Here is a 20,872-nt window from a genome sequence, read left to right on the forward strand (position 1 = left end):
AAATTAAAAATTAATTTTCTAAAAAGCATGTGTTTGGGAGGTGATACACTATAACATGAGTCTGGTAAGGTTTGAAGATTTCTAAGTCAGTTTGAGGTCTATACCTTGTAAGCAGAGGTTCCTAACTTGGGTTCAATGATTCCCCAAGGCAGAATTTCTTAGCCTTCCCTCCTGCTCCCCCATGTACATCTCTCTGCTGACCTGAAGAAGCTTATGTTCTTGGGATCTTGTTTTGAAATGTATAATAAGTTAAAATATATAGAAAAACAAGGCAAACTAATTATATTGAAATAGTTTTCAGAATATTTTTAAAGTTTGTGATATACTAATAAATATGCTCTTAACACATTAAATAACAGGATATGGTGGTAGGTCTTATAAATATCATAGCTCCAAGGTAGTGATGAGAATAAATGGTGTTTCGAGATATCTGTAACATATACGTGGTAGCAGATGATCTGTGATTTCCATTGGGGACCAAATTAACTATACTGCTGATCTGGTGTGGTGTGTTGCCCACATTCAAAATGGAAGGAAATGCTGATTTTAGATAGAGATTTGTGAAAATTGAGATGTAATTTTGTTTCTCATCCAAGTTCTGCCCTCTGGATTCAGTCCACTCTGTTCATAGACTTCTGCCCTAAAAGGATCATCCACAGATGGAAATTGCATGCACTTTGGCATGTGTTCAAGAGAGTGCAGTTTTCTAGGGACAAGAACCATTGCTTTTATGAAATTCTCAAAGGATTCTTGTCTCAGAAGATTGAGTCACAAATGTAGGGGAGAAGAATGACATTTCTTTTCCTATTCTTATCTTCATGAGTGATGCTAAGTGGTTGACTTGTTTTAAATAAAAGTATCTGATAGTTAAATGAAAGTACCTGTCACTTTCTGAATTCATTCAATAGATATTTTTGGAGTATCTAGTACATGCCAGCAACTGTTTTACATGCTAGGGATACAGGCCCAGGAATAAACCAGCCTAAGTATCCCAGTTCTCAGGGGGTTTACAAATATATAAAAATAAGTATGTAAGTATAATAAATAGATAGATATAATTTCAAGTATTGATAAATACTTTGGAGAGAAGGAAAGTAGGGGAAGGAGAGGAAATCAATTCCAGAATGGCCTACTGTTTGTATTATATACATACTTAAGTCAAACCAACCAGCAGACCAACCCTGAGGCCTCTCAGTTTCCTAGAAGTTACTGAGGTGGAGGGAAGGATAACTGTCAATAATATAGAATCAAGAATGAATGTGAAATTCAGAAGATTGCCTTAGACCAGAACCCTGGTCAGAAGTTAAACATGGATGTTTCTTAACTGTTACTTCATGCCTGGTTTTGATATTTTCATGGTTGAGAAAGTTTGAGATCTGGCTTTAACTCTGATTCCCCATAGTTTTAAAATTTTTGCTTTAGTCATAATGAATATTTGGAGTTCTATACATCAGTGTATTTGATTTCAGTTATTCAGTTATTGCGTATTTGAAGCTCTTTCTTTGGAAATTTTTTGTGACTGACTCATTCTCAGTTTCAACTTTACTTCTAGGTTGAATTTGTTATTGTTATTTAAAACTGTTTTACTGTCCTGTCATGCAGACAACTTCACCGAAAGAAACCGCATTAATTGAAAACATGTAGTCTTTGTTTACTCCCTGTCCCACATGATATTCAGACTCTAACCAGTGTGATGTGGGCCTCAGCCAGTCAGAGAGCACAGTGCCATGAAGAGTTGAGGATCAGCCCCTTCTCTTCGCCGTCCTTATTGACTCCTTGTCAGCGTTCAAAGTTATAATTAGCATATATGAGTTTCACTTTTCTCTTGAGTTTTTTCATATATCGTCATTTCCTGTGACCTCTGTGTGTCATTCATGGTATACACATACAATTTTGTTACATGACATGGGGAGGGAGAGTTTTTTCCAACTTTTGAAGTTATGAAAAGGGTTAGTGTAAACATCGTTGGACACATTGATTGGTTTTGTCTTTTTGGATCATTTCCATGGAGATATGAAGCCACCACTTAACAGAGGTGAGAAGACAATCCATCTTAGCACCATCTATTGACCATCCCGCCTAACATGGATTCTGACCATCACTGCTGCTCCTTCTAACGTGGTGAATTTCAAATGGAGGTCAGGGTCTTTGAAGCATTGTCAGGGCTCCAAGTGTTCTTTGTGGGAAGTAAAGTCTGTGTTTTTGTTTTAGTGATCTTTTTAAAAATGTGTGTGATTGTATTCTCTATAATAGGAACCACTTTAATAACTGAGAGTTGCAGAGTTTTCAGGTAGTAATATTTTAATTCTCATAAGCTATTAGTAAAGAGTTAATTTATGAGATGGAATTAAGCTATGAGATGGAATTAACATAAATATGTGAGCAAGAGACCCTGAGTGAAGAGCAGAATGTTTTAAATGCAGGACTCAATGGAAATAGTTTCACAAGGCAACACAGCATGTGCTCAGATCCCCAAGGCTCCTGAAGGATGTACCACCGTTAATAGTACCTGCAAGGAAGGGGATTCTTTGACATCTTACAGAGTTTCTCCTGTGCTGGCTCTCTACTGAACTGTCACGCCACTCTTGGGATACTGGTTATGTGCCTTCCTGCTCATTAGGTATAAGAAACAGGTGCAAAATAGCACCCCATCCTCCCCCCAGCATGCTCCTAGTCTTTATTGTGAGAGCAGGCCTTACAGTCCTCGGGCAGACCCAGGTGTCAGGCTTGACTGTGAGTCATCCCGGAGCCCTTCATTCTGCACTCTGGACAGGTCATTGGCTGGATCTCTGAGTTTTCTAATTTACTCTTTAACTGTCATTTCTGCTGCTCATATACTGAGTTTTTATGACTGCTAACACTTTTGATTCGTATATTCTTGAGTTGATTCTTTTTAATGGATATGCTATGTGCTTCCCTCTGTCTGAGGGTAATAATTATGCTATGCTAACGTCCTCTTGTGCTGTGTTAACTCTGATTCATTGGCTATAAGCTCTTTTTTTTTAAAGAACTTTTATTGAGGTACAGTTAACAGACAATAAAAAGCATATATTTAGAGTGTACAATTTGGTATCCCAATCTCCCAATTCATCCCCCCTCAAACCTTCCCGCTTTCCCCACTTGGTGTCCATGTGTTTGTTCTCTACATCTGTGTCTCTATTTCTGCCTTGCATTTCCTCTTTCAGAGTTGTTAGCATTTGCCTTATGTATTGAGGTGCTCCTATATTAGGTGTATATATATTTATAATTGTTATCTCCTATTCTTGGATGGATCCCTTGATCTTTATGTAATGTCCTTTCTTGTCTCTTGTAACATTTTTTATTTTAAAGTCTATTTTCTCTGATGTGACTCTTGCTACTCCAGCTTTCTTTTGATTTTCATTTGCATGGAATATCGTTTTCCATCCCCTCACTTTCCATCTGTATGTGTCCCTAGGTCTGAAGTGGGTCTCTTGCAGACAGCATATATACGGATCCTGTTTTTGTATCCATTCAGCTAGTCTGTGTCTTTTGGTTGGTGCATTTAGTCCATTTCCATTGAAGGTAATTATCGAGATGTATGTTCCTATTACCATTTTCTTAATTGTTTTGTTTGTGTTTTTGTAGGTCCTTTTCTTCTCTTATGTTTCCCACTTACAGAAGTTCCTTTAGCATTTGTTGTAGGGCTGGTTTGGTGGTGCTGAATTCTCTTAGCTGTTGCTTGTCTGTAAAGCTTTTGATTTCTCCATCGAATCTGAATGAGATCCTTGCTGGGTAGAGTATTCTTGGTTGCAGGTTCTTCCCTTTTATCACTTGAAATATACTGTGCCACTCCCTTCTGACTTACAGAGTTTCTGCTGAGAAATCAGCTGTTACCCTTATGGGAGTTCCCTTGTATGTTATTTGTCGTTTTTCCCTTGTTGCTTTTAATAACATTTCTCTGTCTTTAATGTTTGTCAGTTTGACTTCTATGTGTCTTGGCGTGTTTCTCCTTGTGTTTATCCTGCCTGGGACTCTGCGCTTCCTGGACTTGGGTAGCTATTTCCTTTCCCATGTTAGGGAAGTTTTCAACTATAATCTCTTCCAGTATTTTCTCGGGTGCTTTCTCTCTCTCTTCTCCTTCTGGGACCCCTACGATGCGAATGTTGGTGTGTTTAACATTGTCCCAGAGGTCTCTTAGGCTGTCTTCAGCACTTCTCATTCCTTTTTCCTTATTCTTTTCCACATCAGTGATTTTCACCATTCTGTCTTCCAGGTCACTTATTTGCCCTTTTGCCTCAGTTAATCTGCTGTTGGTTCCTTCTAGCGTATTTTTCATTTCAGTTATTGTGTTGCATACGTCTGTTTGTTTGTTCTTTAATTCTTCTAGGTCTTTGGTAAACTTTTCAATCTTTGCATCCAGTCTTTTTTCAAAGTCCTGAATCATCTTCACCATCATTATTCTGAATCCTTTTCTGTAAGGGTGCCTATCTCCTCTTCATTTAGTTGTTTTCCTGGGTTTTTATCCTGTCCCTTCATCTGGTACAAAGTCCTCTGCTTTTTCATTTTCTCTATCTTTCTGTGGCTGTGGTTTTCAGTTCCACAAGATGAAATACTGCTGATACTGCTTGATACTGCTGTCTGCCCTCTTCTGAAGGAAGCTATCTAGGAGGCTCGTGGGTGCTTCCTGATGGGAGGGACTGATGGTGGATAGGGCTAGGTGGGCAGAGCTCAGTAAGACTTTAATCTGATTTGGTGGGCAGAGCTCAGTAAAACTTTAATCTGCTTGTCTGCTAATGGGTGGGGCTGTGTTCACACCTTGTGGGTTCCTTGGCCGGAGGCTACTTAGCACTGGAGCTTACAGGCTCTTTGGTGTTGCTAATGTTGGACTCTGTGAGAGTTCATGCCAATGAGCACTTCCCAGAATCCCTGCTGCCAGTGCCCCTGTCTCCTCAGTGAGCCACTGCTGCCCCCCACCTCTGCAGGCAACCCTCCAACACCAGCAGGTAGGTCTGGTTCAGTGTCCTATGAGGTCACTGGCTCCTTCCCCCTGGGTCCTGGTGAGCACACTTCTTTGTGTGCCCTCCAAGAGTGGAGTCTCTGTTTTCCCCAGTCCTGTGGAGGTCCTGCAACCAAATCCCACTGGCTTTCAAAGTCTGGTTGTCTGGGGATTCCTCCTCCTGTTGCTGGACTCCCATGTGGGGAAGCCTGACATGGGGCTCAGAACCCTCACTTTCGTGGGTGGGCTTGTGCAGTATAACTGTCCTCCAGTTTGTGGGACACCCATCCAGCATTTGTGGGATTTGATTTCAAGGCGATTGCACCCCCTCCTACTGTCTCATTGCAGCTTCTCCTTTGTCTCTGGATGTGGGGTGTCTTTTTTGGTGAGTTCCAGTGTCTTTCTGTCGATGATTGGTCAGCATTTAGTTGTAATTCTGGTGCTCTGGTGCAAGAGGGAGTGGCTATAAGCTCTTATGTTTGCTTTTGTTTTCTGTCCTTGATGGAGTTGGCTTTCTCACATTGTTTGGTCATTCCTGAGTGCAGTTCATCTTTGTAGTTGAGATTCTACTGCTTTTGTTTCCCAGCTTTAGGGGAGAAGTGAAATGAGCTGCTGGGGCTTGTTACTCCCAATGGGTTCCCCTGAGAATAAGGCAGAGGTGGAAGGTGCCTTCTGGTGGCTAGTCAGGGAGTGCAAAGCTTTCTTCCAGGGTCCTGGGACCTTGCCTCCTTCCTGACACCAATTGCTGCTACCTGGAGGAGGACACTTTTGCTGCCTGGATCTACAAGGAAAGATGTGGGGTTGATGTGTGCTGTAGGCTGCTCCTACCACACGGTTACAACCGTTCACCCTGTAGGCAGTTCCAGGACATTTCTGGTAGGGGAGCATCTGTGGAGCTGTTCCCACGCATTGAGCTAAGGTGGTAATTTTTACGTTATATCTTTTCTAGCATTCCTGGAGATTTTGGTGGAAGTTGAATGGGTGGAGACTAGATATGTTTCAGTCTGCCAACTTGAAATAGCACAACTTAGGAAAACAATTTTGTATCCCTGTTACATCCTAGAGAAACTCAGGCAAATATGTATCAGGATACAAATACAAGCATGTTCAAAGCAGTATTGTTTTTAATAACTAAAAACTAGAAAAGTCTCAGTGTGCACCAAGAGTTGAATGAATAAATAAAGTGTGGTATAGAGATAGAGTTAGAAGGCATACACTTCATCAGAAACATAATGCAGACCACACAGGTAATCTTAAATTTTGTGGTAGCCACTTTAAAATAAAAGTAGAAAGAAACAGAAAAAATAAATATCTTTTACTTAACCCTTATATCCAAAATATCATTTTAATATGTAATCATTGTATACATTATTAGTAAGATATTCTACATTTTTCAACAAAGTGTTTGCGTGTCACAACTAAGAAGCTCACATGCTGCTGCAAAAAGATCTCTCATGCCACAATAAAGACCCAGCACAGCCTAAATAAATAAATAAATATTTTTTAAAAAGGTAGAGAAAAAAAGTTAGAATTAAAAAAATGTTAATGAGAGACTCTACATTTTTTTCCATGCTAATTCTTTGTAATTACAATTTAGTTGCAAAATTTTACCACAAATACTTGATGTGTATTTAGATTTCATAAAATTTATAGTTGAAAAAGTAGTATCACATACACAAATTGTTGCAAACCTACTTAAACATTTTGCCGTAATTACATTGTTGGTTTTTTAAATTTCAATTTTAAAATAATTGAAATGAATTAAATTAAAAATTCAACTCTGTCACATTAGCCACTTTCACGTACCCAGAAGCCTCATATAGCTGGACATGCAACACTGCATGCTACAGGCAAAAATAACATTATTTTACAAAATAATGTTGAATGAAAGAAGCAATGTAGGAAATAATACATGTAGTAGGATTCCACTTAGATAAAGTTGAAGAAGAAGCAAGAGTAAAGTGTGTTGTTTATGGCTGATACAGAAAAGACAAAACTACACTTAAAAAGCAAGGAAATTCTTATGAAAGTCAGGATAGTGGTTCCCTCTAGGAAGTCAGAGAGGGTTGTGATTGGAAAGGGGTACACAGGGGCCTTCTGGGATGTTGGCAGGATTCTTTCTTGACATGAATGGTGTTACATGGGGATTTGTGTTATAATTATTAACCTGAACAATTACATTATGTATCTTTATAGAAAACTTTTTAATGGGGGAAGAATCAGATGGCTTCATTTGCAGCGTTGACAGAGTTGTGTATGGGACTTCCCGATAAGGTTTGGGGAAAGATGGGAGGGAAGGACAGCTCTGCAACACTGGGTTAAAACCCAGAGCTGGGTTCTAACAGAGACTTGGTGATCTAGAGAGTAGGCATTAACTATATGACTTGGTGGAAGAATGGATGCGGGGGTTGTGTGTGTGTGTGAGAGAGAGAGAGAGATAGAAAGAGGTGGACACAAAGGAGGATGTGAAAAGAAAGGTTTAAATGAAAACAGAGCAGAAATCACCATCCCTAAATTAAATAAGAAATAGGATGTTTGGGTGGCACCATTACCCAGCTTTCCTCCACATATAGGAGTTAGTCCTATGTAGTAAATAGTTGTACTTCTTTTGCATTTTGATCCAGAAATAACCGTTTCATTTTTCAGGATTCTCAGTGACAATCATTTGACTGAATTACATAAGGACTCCTTTAAAGGCTTGCTATCCCTCCGGTATTTGTAAGTTAATTAATCATATTTGTTTATGAGTTCTTATCTATAAAGTGGATTATCTATAAAGTACTTAAGGGATTCAAGTTAGATAATCTCTTCAATTTTCTTCCAGCAATAAAATCCTGCAATTCTGTAAGTCTGGGTAGGACCCCAGCCCATCTCTAGCATTAAATACCTCCTATTCTTTTTCAATTTTTTAATCATGTAGACAAGATATACATTAAAAAAAAACCCTTTATTTGTAGAGGAAAAGTGGTGATGAGGTTTGAGCAATAATAGACTCCCCTATGAACCTTATTGTATGTGTTCATATACTCTCTGTTTATATTTTGTGTATGACCTACAGTGAAATCTGGCCCACAGTCTGTTTCTATACAGCACATAAGTTAAAAATGGTTTTTAAAGGGCTGTCAAAGAAAAAAAAAAAGAAAGAAAAGTATGTGACAGAGACTATATGTGGCCAGCAAAACCTAAAATATTTACTATCTGCCCTTTACAGAATAGGTTTGAAAAAGTTGCTGAGTAAAATGAAAGGAATTAAAATTAACCTCAGGACTTCCCTAGTGACACAATGGTTAAGAATCCACCTGCCATGCATGGGTCATGGGTTCGTTCCCTGGTCCAGGAAGATCTCACATACCACGGATCTACTCAGCCCATTGCCACAACTACTGAGCCTGTGTGCCACAAGTACTGAAGCCTGCGTGCCTGGAGCCTGTACTCCAAAACAAGAGAAGCCACCTGAATGAGAAGCCTGCGCACCACAATGAACAGTAGCCCCCGCTCGCCACAACTAGAGAAAGCCCACATGTAGCAACAAAGCCCCAGTGCGGCCAATTAAAAAAAAAAAAAGTTAACCTCAAATTGTCACCTACAGGACAAAAAAATATAGAACACTAACATTCATATGAATGCCATTAACTCATAATTTTCATCATTTAATCGAAATTAAATTAATATTTCAATGTGAAATAAGCAGATGAATTATATAAACAGTATTGTCCAGAATACATTGTTACTAAAATAAACAGACTATTGTTAAGAATTGTGATGCAGGAATCGTTATACCGATATTAAAAATGTTTAAGATGATGGTTAAGTGGTATATTTAGAAATGTTGACACTAAACAAGCATATCAGAAATGTACCTAACAAAAATCTCTCCAGCCTCTTCTTTTGTTCCTGTTTTTTTGTTTCTTCGTTTGTTTTGTTTTGGTTTTTTAGGTTGTGCTCCACAGCTTTCAGGATCTTAGTTCCCCCAAGCAGGAATTTGACCTAGGCCCCCAGAAGTAGAAGTGCTGAGTCCACTGGGCCTCCAGGGAATTCGCTCTCCAGCTTCTTTATCAAGGAAGAAATGCTTGCATAGTAGTTCTGTTTTTTTAGGGATAAGTAGATACTGTGTCCATTGCTATAAAAGCTCAGTTTTTGTCCTTTGTTCATGGCATCCAAAGCTGTGTATGTCATTAATCCTTTTCAAGCCAAGTAATGATCCTCTAGGGAAACAGATTCTTCTTGCAAATTTAAAAGGCTTAGGGAAGTGAGTATAAAGAGCCTCACATGCCGCCTTTTAAAAATAGTTATTTTAATTATCAAACTTTCAAAGCCTTAAGGGGCAACCACTTTTGTTTAGATAGATTTATTTATTTATTTATTTATTTATTTATTTATTTACTGGCAGCATTGGGTCTTCGTTGCTGCTCTAGGGCTTTCTCTAGTTGTGGTGAGTGGGGGCTTTTCATTGCGGTGGCTTCTGTTGTTGCAGAGCACTTGCTATAGGCATGTGGGCTTCAGTAGTTGCGGCATGTGGGCTCCGTAGTTGTGTCTTGCGGGCTCTACAGCACATGTGCTGTAACTACTGAGCCCACATGCTGCGACTACTGAAGCCACTTCCCCTAGAGTACAGGCTTAGTAGTTGTGTCACACAGGCTTAGTTGCTCCATGGCATGTGGGGTCTTCCCAGACCAGGGATCAAACCTGTGTGCCCTGCATTGGCAGGCAGGTTCTTAAGCACTGTGCCACCCAGGACGTCCCACAACCACTTTTGTATTAGCCTCCTTCTCTGCTATCTGGGCTGCAAACCTTACAAACACAGTTTGGAGAAAAACAAGATAACTGCTCAGTGGATTAGGCCCGTCATTCCTTCTACTATGAAATACTTTTTAAGCTGATTACTTCATGTTAGCATGGGTATTCTCATTCTTTAAAAAGCAATGCCAATCAATAAAAAAGCTTAAAAAGAATATGCTAATATGTACTATGCCTAGTGTTGTGAACACAAAGATGGGTAAGACAGGATTCCTTTTAGCAACTCATGATCCCACACGGAAAAGAAACACATAAGCTCAAACCATAATGACAAAGTGCTGTAGAGACACAGAAGAGGGAACCATGAAGTAATAAAACTGCATTTCTTTTCAAACATTTTCCTCCTTCTGTTCCCTCCTCAGATATTTGTTGATTTTATAAATATTTGAGTTTGCTTTATGTCCATGCATTGGCTTTAACCATGATAGACAATGTGCATGAGCAAGACCTAGTCCATACTTCCAAGGAGCTAATGCTCAGAGGAAATGGGATAAATGGGATACAAAAGGAGCTACATTTTAGAAAAGAAATGGATATGGGCAATGAGAGCTGTAAGTTGGTGTTGCGGCACAGAAGAGGGAAAGAAAGACTTCAAATTGGATCAGGGAAGATGTTACTAGCACAACGCTGTTTAGATGGGACCTGGAAGGGCCGTTGGGTATCATCAGACAGACATCTGAGGAAGAATAAGCTTGCAAAAGGAAGGTGGGAGAAAGGCAAAACACAGGAAGAATACTTTGAGAACCTGTAGAGTACAAGCAGGGAGAGCAGGAGATTAGAGCCAGATTATCTAGGGCTTTGCAGGCCAAGCCGAGGCTAAGATGCCAAGCCACCATGTTACCACAGCAGTGCTCTGAAACAGTCACTTGGAGGACTTGTTAAAACACAAGCTCCACCCCCATAGTTACTGATTCAGTCGGTCCAGAGTAGGGCTGAGTATTTGTGTCCTCGGTAAGTTCACAAGTGATGCTGGTGTTTGGAATCACCTTTGGAGAGTTAATTGGTAGATTGCGTGGAGGGTGGCTTAGAAAGGGAGAGAGTGGAGATGGAAACAGCAGTCAGAAGACAGTTCCACCCATCCAGGTGAAATGAGAGACTAAGCTGGAATCAATGGAAATAAGATAGCTATAGTCAAGAGTGAATATTTTCAAATAAAAGTCAATGTGATAGAAGGTATAATATTGAATTAATTAAAATTGCATATTAATGAGAGGAGTAACTTCCTTTCAAGTTGTATGAAAAGATATCTTTTCTTTCTCCTGGTATTGAATTGGCCTAGAAAAACAGAATTAAATGGGAAGCGTGTAAATATAAGCATATTCCTTTTAATATTAGAAATTACAATGACACTTGGAGATAAAAACTTTGAGTTCATAACCTAGTCTATGATGAGCCCACAAAAGGTGGAATCTAATCAATTGTTCTGCTCTCAGGAAAGATTACCTCCAAAGTCTATCTAGACCTAAACCTGTATATTTAATTTATGAAGGTCATGAGGGTGAGACTCTTAAGAGAGGTGAAGGCAGGGTTAGGGGCTCTGGAAGGTTCAAATAACATTTCTCAAGATTTGGAGTTTAGACCAGAGCTACTTATTTATTATTATCATTCTAACCTCTACTAGTGATTGCTACTAATTAGATACCTAGTAGCTAATTGAGGCAATATTTTCCTTTTCCTTTTCCTTTTCCTAGAGATTTATCCTGCAATAAAATACAGTCTATTGAAAGATGTACATTTGAACCGCTACCTTTTTTGCAGTTTATGTAAGTAACAAATGTAACTTCATTATATTTGGAATTTTTATAAAACTTAATTTTTTATAAAATTAATTTATTACTCATTTTGAAATATGATTACAATTACTACTAAAATTATGTAGCAAATCCTTTTTGTCTCTAGCAAAGATTAGTGTGAGAAGTATTACACAGATCAGAGTGAATCATTACAGAGCAATGGTTCTCAAGCAGGGTGATTTTGCAGGCAGGTGACATTTGGCAATGTCTGGAGGTGGTTTTGCCTGTCAGACCTCTATATGCTGCTGCCACCTAGTGGACAGAGGCCAGAGATGCTGGGAAACATCCAACAGTGTACAGGAGAGCCCCCACAACAAAGAATTATCCAGCCCAAGACGTCAATAGTGCTGCTTTTCTAGAGAAATAAAGATCGTGTCACGCAGTATTTACTGTTTTGTATCTAATGCACCACATATATAATCCTGAAAGTATAAATCATGATATCTTCCACAGTGAGATTTCTTTAAGTGTATGAAGGGAGTAGTGATGTTATGTTTCTTCACATAGAAATTAGAATTATTACCAAAGGATAAATGTTCTGAAAGAATGTATATTTTTCTTCTTCTGCTGCTTGTCTTTTCTTTGTAGAAATCTAGGTTGCAATTTACTCACAGAACTGAGCTTTGGAACGTTTCAGGCCTGGCATGGAATGCAGTTTTTACATAAGGTGTAAGTAAAGTAGAAGATGAATACATGTAAAAAATTCTGTGTGAGAACATCATACACTTATTGGTTAGCTGGGTGTAAGCCCAGTAGGAATTCTGGAAAGTATGTCTTCAGATCCATTTGTTTTTTTTCGAATGAGGAAACGAAGGTACAAAGAGGGCAAAAGACTTGTCTAACTCATACGTATGAAATGCTCTGCTTTCCGTAGTACTGACCTTTCGCACAGGCAATCAAAAGCACCAAGCGAAAACACTCAGATTAGCATTGTCACGGAATCCCAGTGCTGCTGCTCCAATACGCGAATGGTCCGTGAAATGCCACGTTTGAATTTACACTGATTTCCTGGTCATGTGCAGAGTTCCACACTGCTTCAAGTGTATGCAACACAGAGCTGCAAAGAACTAAGTTTAGCACAGAATTCTTCAGGGAGCAAAAGGTGTGGCTGCTTCCTCAATCATTATTAGCTTCTTTTAAATGGTGAAGCAGAAAGAATTCCTGAACACCCACCACAGGACTCTCCCCAGCCTCCCAGAACATTATTTTTCAAAGAGCATGTACCTCTGAAGTGAATCATCTGTGGCCAATAGGAAGCTTTGAGGTATGGAATAAGTTGTTGTATGTGTTCAGCTGTAGTGTGAAAAGTATAAAGAAAATACACTGCTGTAGCCTGATTCTAGATATGTTCTTTCCTGACTAGTCTTCAATAAGAAATGTGGGTTTTATACCCCTTCAGGTGAAAAATTCTGTGATTTCTCTGTGACACAAGCAAATCATAGTGGGTATGTTCAATGGCCAGAAGAGGTAAAGAGCCTCCTCTCCACCTGGCTTTGCAAAAGACTCTTACCTGCCTTGTGGTTCAGAAACCCACTGTCACACAGTTCATTTTAGGTTAATGGAGGTGCCGAGGGTGTCTCTGGAGCTGGAGTAACAGTTCCTGCAGATGCCAATCTGTGGCGGCCTCCTTCTTCCCCTCATTAGTTTGCTGATGCCTACCTTGGGGAGAGAGCACCCAGCGCACCAGAGAGCAGGCTCCTGAGGTCCCTCCACCAGGAGGTTTCAGTAGCGTCAGTACAATGTCTTACACTCACCGCCTTTTCTGAACATTTTATGAGACCAGGCATCTCTTATAAGAATCGGAGTTTCACTATGGTTATGTAGGCAACACAGGAAAATAAACAGTGGGAAATAAATAAGTAAATAAATAAAGGCATCACAGTTGATAAAAATTAATGAATTCATTCAAAAACATTCACCAAGTGCCATGCCCACTGTGTATCAGCACTGTACTAAGTGCTGGGGATACAAACAAGACTAGGACAGGGACTTTGTCCCCAAGAAACTGGAAGGAGGAAGATGGACGTTGATAGGAAAACATATGAGAGCCATTCTAGCACCTGTGCAGCAGGGTAACAAGACCGACAACAAAGTAGAAAATGGGTGGTGGGTTAGAAGAGATTCCTAATGGAAGAGGCAGCAACGTCTCCCTTTGGAAGGTCTGTGTTCATCTTAAAAGACAGAAAAAGGTAACGCAGGAATCAGAGCTATCTGGTGTTGGAAAGAAATTAATACTATACTCCTAAAACTCACTCGCCGTTACTTTCAAAAGATTGTCACAATATAGTAAGTGTGTATTGGGGGTAGACCTCTTTCTTTGTTTTGGGTCAGGTCTTTCTAATAGACAAACTAATTTGCTCCAGGAAACATTTGCCATGCTGAGATATGAACGTTATCGCATCTCTTCCAAAGGCAAGCTGCCAAGGGAAGATGCCACCCTCGCGTTGTCATTTTATTACCTATAAGGACACATTACTGGGATGTTTATAAGTTGAAGCAGAGTTTTCCCCTGCTTAAATAAGTTTGGAAAAGGGCCCCAGCTGAGATGGATTTATCATGAATTGAATGAAGCTTCCACTTCAGGGCTCCTCACTTGCATAGGTCCCCTCCACTGTCCTGGGAGGGGGTCCTAGCGATTTTCATATTCATAACTTTGCATATCTTTCTTTATTAGATAGGATTTCCTAAAGTAGATGAGGTGTAGGCCTCACAAAACCTTGATTCCTCGCCAGGTTTCAGGTGATTATAACTCAGTAGGTTTCTTGAATGAAGCCTCTAGGTTATTGACAAACACCGGGGGAACTAGTTAGCAGTGCGGCAGTCCTGTTTGAATCTGAAATCTACCTCACAGATGAGCCAAGAGCTTATTAATTAATAAAGTACCACTCTTTGAATGGTGGTAATAATCACATCTCTTTCAGATGAAATCAGGAATGAAATGTATTTTGGAGAACCAGCAGTGGTTGGTAATCCTAAATGTTAAGTATACTTTCTTTTCTGAGATTAAAGTGCTTCTCCTTCATTCACCTACACAGGTCCAGACGGATGGCTTATTTTTAAACATTTTTTTAGTCACGTCATTGGTTCTAACAACACAAACTCCATGAGTTTTAGAAACTGAAGGACTCTACAGTGTCTGAAGGCAATATAACTCATCCAGACAGAGTACATTCACATGCTGGCTTGTCTGTGGTACATCGCTATTGTACCAAGCACATGAGCACTGAGCGAGATTAAGAGGAAACTCCAAGCCTTATCCCTATTATTTACCCCTCGGTTGAGAATATTAATGAGATAGGTGTGGTCACACTGTGAAGGCAAATTGAGCTGGGGTCCCAGAGCCGCCCTAATGCTCCCCCAGTCAGCTAGCATTGGTTTCCTTTAGAAGCTGTGTGCACACAAAAGTTTACACTGTTCAGGGTGTTGTCATCACTGTTTAGTATGTACTGGCATCCTGGCAGCTTCTCAGATTCAGAAAGGCATACACATTAAAAATGAAAATAACTTGGGTCTGGCCTTTGGGGTGATTTAAGGTGGCTGTTTTATTTGTAAGAGTTCCAAATGTTGAGATTGTCACACCTAGCAACTACTATACTTTTCTTCTCCAACTACATCTTGTTCTTCCCACCTGTATAACAAGGTATCTTCTTTTTCTCAGAAGCATGGTAATTCTCCCGTGCCCTGTAACACTTCTTAGGTGCCTATTTTGTTCCAGGCACTATACTAAGTACTCGTGCTTATTACACAGGTAAGATAGTGTGCCTAAGGCTTTTAGCATAGTGCTTGGTACGTGGTAAGTGCTGAATACATATGACCTCACAATTCTATTTTCCCAGCAGTGCTTATTATCCCCATTTTGGGGATGAGGAAACTGAAACTCAGAGACGTTGGATAACTTGCTAGATTCACACTCTTAATAAGTGGCGGAACCACTTTCGAGCTTTGCAAGCAATTGTCTCCGCAGCTCTTCATTTCCTTGTAATAGGAGCTAAATAATGACCACTTGGCTTTCTCTGCATTGTATCTTGAAGTTGGCTTCTAACTTGAATAGGCCCTTTAGAGCAGAGAGCTTTTTCCCTGTGAGAATTTAACGGCTCTGGAGCTCCTGGCCGTGCGACCTCTGGGCATCCCCAGAGTTTCTGCCACTGGCCAGTGGAGATATGACATCATTACTTCTGTTTGGTTTTTTTCATACATTTATTTATTTATTTATTTATGTATTTATTGGCTGTGTTGTGTCTTTGTTGCTGCGCGAGGGCTTTCTCTAGTTGTGGTGGGCAGGGGCTATTCTTTGTTGTGGTGCATGGGCTCTAGGTGCACGGGCTTCATTAGTTGTGGGACATGGGCTTAGTAGTTCTGGCTTGCGAGCTCTAGGTTCAGGCTCAGTAGTTCTCGTGGACGGGCTTAGTTGCTCTGCATCATGTGGGATATTCCGGGACCAGAGATCAAACTGGTTTCCCCTGCATTGGCAGGCAGATTCTCAACCCCTCCACCACCCGGGGAGTCCCAACATCATTACTTCTGAGCACCTACTCTGTGCCCAGCCTATGCTAGGTGCTTTGCATACACTCTTTTCATTTCATCCTCAAATTGCCTTATGAGGTAAATGGTACTAAGTAAGACTCAGAGATGTTCATTGCTCAAGTCACTGTACCAGACAGTGACAGCCAGAATTCAAACCCAGGTCTGCCTGATTCCACAGCCCTTGCATCTTCCTCTGTTCCTCACTGCCAGGGACTCTACGTCAAGGCTATTCTCAGAACTTGGCTTAAGGTACAGATTCACCATTTCAGATTCTTTCGGCTTTTCCTCCTGAGAAAGGGTTTACATGATGCAGTTGGACGTCCTGTATTGCAGAGCCTCTCATGGGGAGTCGTGTTCTCATGGACCTATGTAGATGAATAACGGAAGAGCCTTACTCCATCCCAAAATACTTCACACATGTTGGAACAGGGTCTAGGTCACTCTGCTTATTTCTTTGACTGCCTGCCCCCTGCCTTGGGATTCTAGCATAGAGATTTTAGAGTTGTCTTATTTTAAATTCATTTTCACTGCCTGCTTTGGACATTTTTTCAGTTAAAGCTCTTAGGATTTCCGTACATTCAGGACAGTGATGACATGCTTCAGTCCTCAGTTCTTCTGTGTCTCCTCAGTTAATAAAAAGGAAATTAGTCCGTCTGTCTGCACCTGTATAGAAGAATGTGGAGAAAAAAAAATAGCCGGGAAGAAGTGTTCCCTTATTTTGTGAGCTTCCTTTAATCTGTCCCATTGTTCTACAGCAAAAGGCTTATGCAGAAACGTCTGAATTTTCTTCTTCAAATAAGATATATTTTTAAGAACCATTTAGAACATTTTTTAAACTTTGACTCTGAGATGGTCTTTTGAGGCTGATAAACACTGTTGCCACGTTTTACTTCTGTAAAGATAAGCTCATGAATATCAAAAAGGCAATGGACTAGGAGTCAGCATACCTGCTGTCTGTAAAATGAGGAAGTTGAACCAAAATGGAAATAAGCTCTAGTGCAGTGTCCACTGTGAATCTAAAGCCATCTGTGCTGTGGTTTGTGGGAAATCAGTTGCTGTACGGTCCCCAAATTGAGCTGTTGACTCCGTTCTCACTCATTCTCCCCGTTGCCCAGGCACAAACTTAGTGAATAAAAGATGGCACTAAAGACAGGAGGAAATAGGATAATTTGGCCCCATAGTTTGATTTCATTAGGGATAAACACAAGGATATTAATCTGTTAGAGAAGGGCTGCTTGGTTGAGAAGAAACACTGAGCTTATGGGACCAAGGCCGTGGACCTCTAAAGAAAAGTGAAGGGTTAGAGGACTGCAATAATTTTGGAGGAAGGATAACACACTGCTAAATTGTTTTGACTCATATTGCTTTATAGTCATTCTTGATGACTGGGGAAAAGTGGGCAAAGGAAGATGCAGAGGTGAAGGAATTTACTTGCACAGGAGCGCACCGGTGATCTGGCAGGATTTAATGCCAATTTTTTTTCTCAAAGCCTCAAAGTTTGAGGAACTGTGCTTAACCAGACATGTGACACTCACATTCTTTCTAACGTTATCATACTGGCTGTTAACTGAGTGTTACAAATCAAACAAGTTTAATTGTACTAAGGAAATCTAGAAGAATGGGCTACAGTAAGAAGCACAGGGGACTTCCCAAGGCAAGAACAAGCTGCATGGCTCCCAGCCTCACCACTGACCGCCTCTGACCTTGGTCACGGAGCAGTCTGAGCCTTCACTCCTGCTTTCTCCATCTGCCAACATGTTTGGTCTGCAGCCAACTGGTGTTCTGTATTTTACAAGATACTTTCTTTTTCTTGAGATATAATCCACATAATATGAAATGGGACATTTTAAAGTAAACGATTCAATAGACAGACAGTTTCATCAGTTCCAAAAAGAGATACTACACCCATGAGCTATCACTCTCCATTTCTTCCTCCTCCCAGGCCCTGGCAACTACGAATTTGCTTTCTGTTTCTACAGATTTGCCAATCCTGCACACTTCATACAAACAAAATATGCAACATGTGGCTTTTTTGTGTATCTGGCTTCTGTGACGTAGCGTTATTTCCAAGGTTCATCCATGTTGTAGCATACACCAGTACTTCACTCCTTTTTAAGGCTGAATAATATTCCATTGTGTAGATATGCCACGGTTATTCTTCCATCCATCAGTTAATAGACATTTGTGTTGTTTCCACTTTTTGGCTGTTATGAAGAATGCTGCTTTGAACATTCATAAGTTTTTGTTTGGACATAGTTTTTAAAATCTTTCTTGGGTGTATACCTAGGAGTGGAATTACTGGGTCACAGGATAAGTGTAAGCTGAACTTTCTCAAGGACCTGCCAGACTGTTTCTTGCAGTGGCTGCACTATTCCCACCAGCAATGTATGAGGTTTCCAGTTTCTCCATATACTCGCCAGCATTTGTTATTGTCTGTTTGATTATAGCCATGTTAGTATTAAGTATCAATAGTATCTCATTGTGGCTTTGATTTGTACTTCCGTAATGATTTAAGACATTGGGCATCTTTTCATGTGCTTATTGGCCATTTGTATATCTTCTATGGAGCAATTTTAAAATTACTTATCTTTTTATTGAGTTGTAAGAGTTCTTTATATTTTCTGGATGTTCTGAATACTAGACCTTTATCAGATATATGAGTGGCAAATATTTTCTCCCATTCTATGTGTTTTTTCACTTTCTTGATAGTGTCCTTTGAAGCAGAAGCATTTTTAATTTTTATAAAGTCCATTTCATCTATGTTTCCTTTGGTTGGTTGTGCTTTGGTATCATATCTAAGAAACTGCTGCCTAATGCAAGGTCATAAAGATTTATTCTTGTGTTTTCTTCTAAGAGTTTTACAGCTTTAGCTCTTACATTTGGATATTTGATCCATTTGGAGTTAATTTTCATATATGGTGTGATGTGGAGGAGTCCAGCTTGCTTATTTTGTGTGTGGATGTACACTTGTCCCAGCATCATTTGAAAAGACTGTTGTTTCCGTATTGAGTTGTTTTGGCTCCCTTGTTGAAAATCAATAGACTATAAATGTGAGGGTTGACTTCTGTACCGTCAATTCTGTTCCATCGATTTACATGTCTATTCTTATGCCAGTACCACACTCTGACTGCAGTAGCTCTGAACTGAGTTTTGAAAGCAGGATGTGTGAATCCTCCCACTTTGTTCTTTACCAACATTGTTTTGGTTATGCTGTTTCCTTGAACGGCCATATGAATTTTAGAATTCACTTGGCAATTTCTGGAAAGAAGTCAGCTGGGATTTTGAAAGGAATTGCACTGAAACCATACGCCAATGGGAAGTAGTGAAATTTTAATAATATTCTCTTCCGATCCGTGAACACAGCGTGTCTTTACATTTATTTAGATCTTCTTCAATTCTTTCAACAGCTTTGTAATTTTCAGTGTGACTCTTGCACTTATTTGGTTAAATGTTTTCCTGAGCATTTTATTTCTTTGATGCTGTTACACATGGAATTGTTTTCTTAATTTCATTTTTGGATTACTCATTGCTGGTGTATAAAAAATACAGCTAGTTTTTGCATATTGATCTTCTATCCTGCAACCTTGCTGAACTCCTTTATTAATGCTAGCAGTTATTTCCATAGATTCCCAGGAATCTGTCTTGTGGTCTTCCAGCTTCCCAGCAATATGTGGGGACATTTCAAAGTCTCTGTGGACATCTCATTCCTCAGCTCTTCTTTTTAAGCGTTTTGGTTAGGCTGTTTTTTGCCCCAAAGTATCATCCATTGCCTCATGCAACTGCCATGTTAAAGTATTTACTTGAAAATGTGTTCCAAAACTGCCACCTGAGGAGAGGCTTTTCGCTCTAGGCAGCTCTCAGTCAGGTCAAAGGCAAGGCTTTCAAGTGAGGTCTTCCAGGGAACCACCAGACATGTAAAACAATGGCAGTTCTTTGGGAATGAGGCTTTGAAGGACCTCCCAGTCCATTCTGCCCCCTCTGGTACCAGGGATGTGGGCTATTTTTCAAGGCTACCACTGGCATGGAGAGCAAAGGTCAAGGACAAATTAAAGCAACACAGATCTCATTGTTCTTATAGAAATTCATTCATTTCCCCTTGCTGTTTGCTGCAAGCCCATTGGTTAAATTGCCCGAGTTCAGAAAAAGTTGACTCTGACCCATTTTTGCCAGTTTTGTTGTCGTTGTTGCTTTTAGGGAGGGATGAATTTTCCGATGTCCTTACTCCATCATTTTTACTTATTTGCCTGCAACATTTAAAAAAATCTCTAAAGTCTCAGTGAGCATAGGCTAATTAAATATTTATCATGGGAGATGATTGAGGAAAAGAAATAAAAAGAGAAAATATAATTCTCATAGAGGCTCTCCCAGATGGGCAGATGAAGTTTGAAAATGTATTTCTGTATTTATTGCTCTCAAAATTAAGGTTAAAATAACAGATATTTTAACCCCCCCCTGCTCTTTTTTTTAATACAGGTTAAACACAGGCTTTAGAGTCAGAACTGAGTTCAAATTCCAGCTCTGCTTCTTCGCTTGATGACTTAGGACAAGTTATATTTCTCAGTCCCTCAGTTTCCTTAATTGTTAAATGGGGTAATATATCTATCACATAAGGTTACTGTGAAAATTAAATGTGAAATGCTGATCAGAGATGTCTGGCAACCCAAAAGATATTAGTTGTGATAATTATCTTTATAATATTCTACCAAAATGTGCTAATATTTCTTGAGTAGAATTAACCTAAAGGCAGATTTTGTTTTCTTTCTTCCTGTTTCTTTTGCTTCTTTTTTTCCCCCCGTATTTG

The 20,872-nt window shown here is 39.8% G+C and overlaps 1 protein-coding gene across 1 annotated transcript in view; it reads left to right on the plus strand.

Moving 5' to 3' along the window:
* Positions 1-20,872, plus strand: part of LOC130839612 (leucine-rich repeat-containing protein 37A-like) — a 50,782-nt gene that overhangs the window by 7,294 nt on the left and 22,616 nt on the right. The window contains 3 exon segments of the mRNA XM_057713846.1: positions 7,604-7,675; positions 11,446-11,517; positions 12,136-12,216. Coding sequence (XP_057569829.1) covers positions 7,604-7,675; positions 11,446-11,517; positions 12,136-12,216 — 225 coding nt within the window.

Source organism: Hippopotamus amphibius, chromosome 17 (assembly GCF_030028045.1).
Source record: "Hippopotamus amphibius kiboko isolate mHipAmp2 chromosome 17, mHipAmp2.hap2, whole genome shotgun sequence".
NCBI classification, from domain to species: Eukaryota; Metazoa; Chordata; class Mammalia; order Artiodactyla; family Hippopotamidae; genus Hippopotamus; species Hippopotamus amphibius.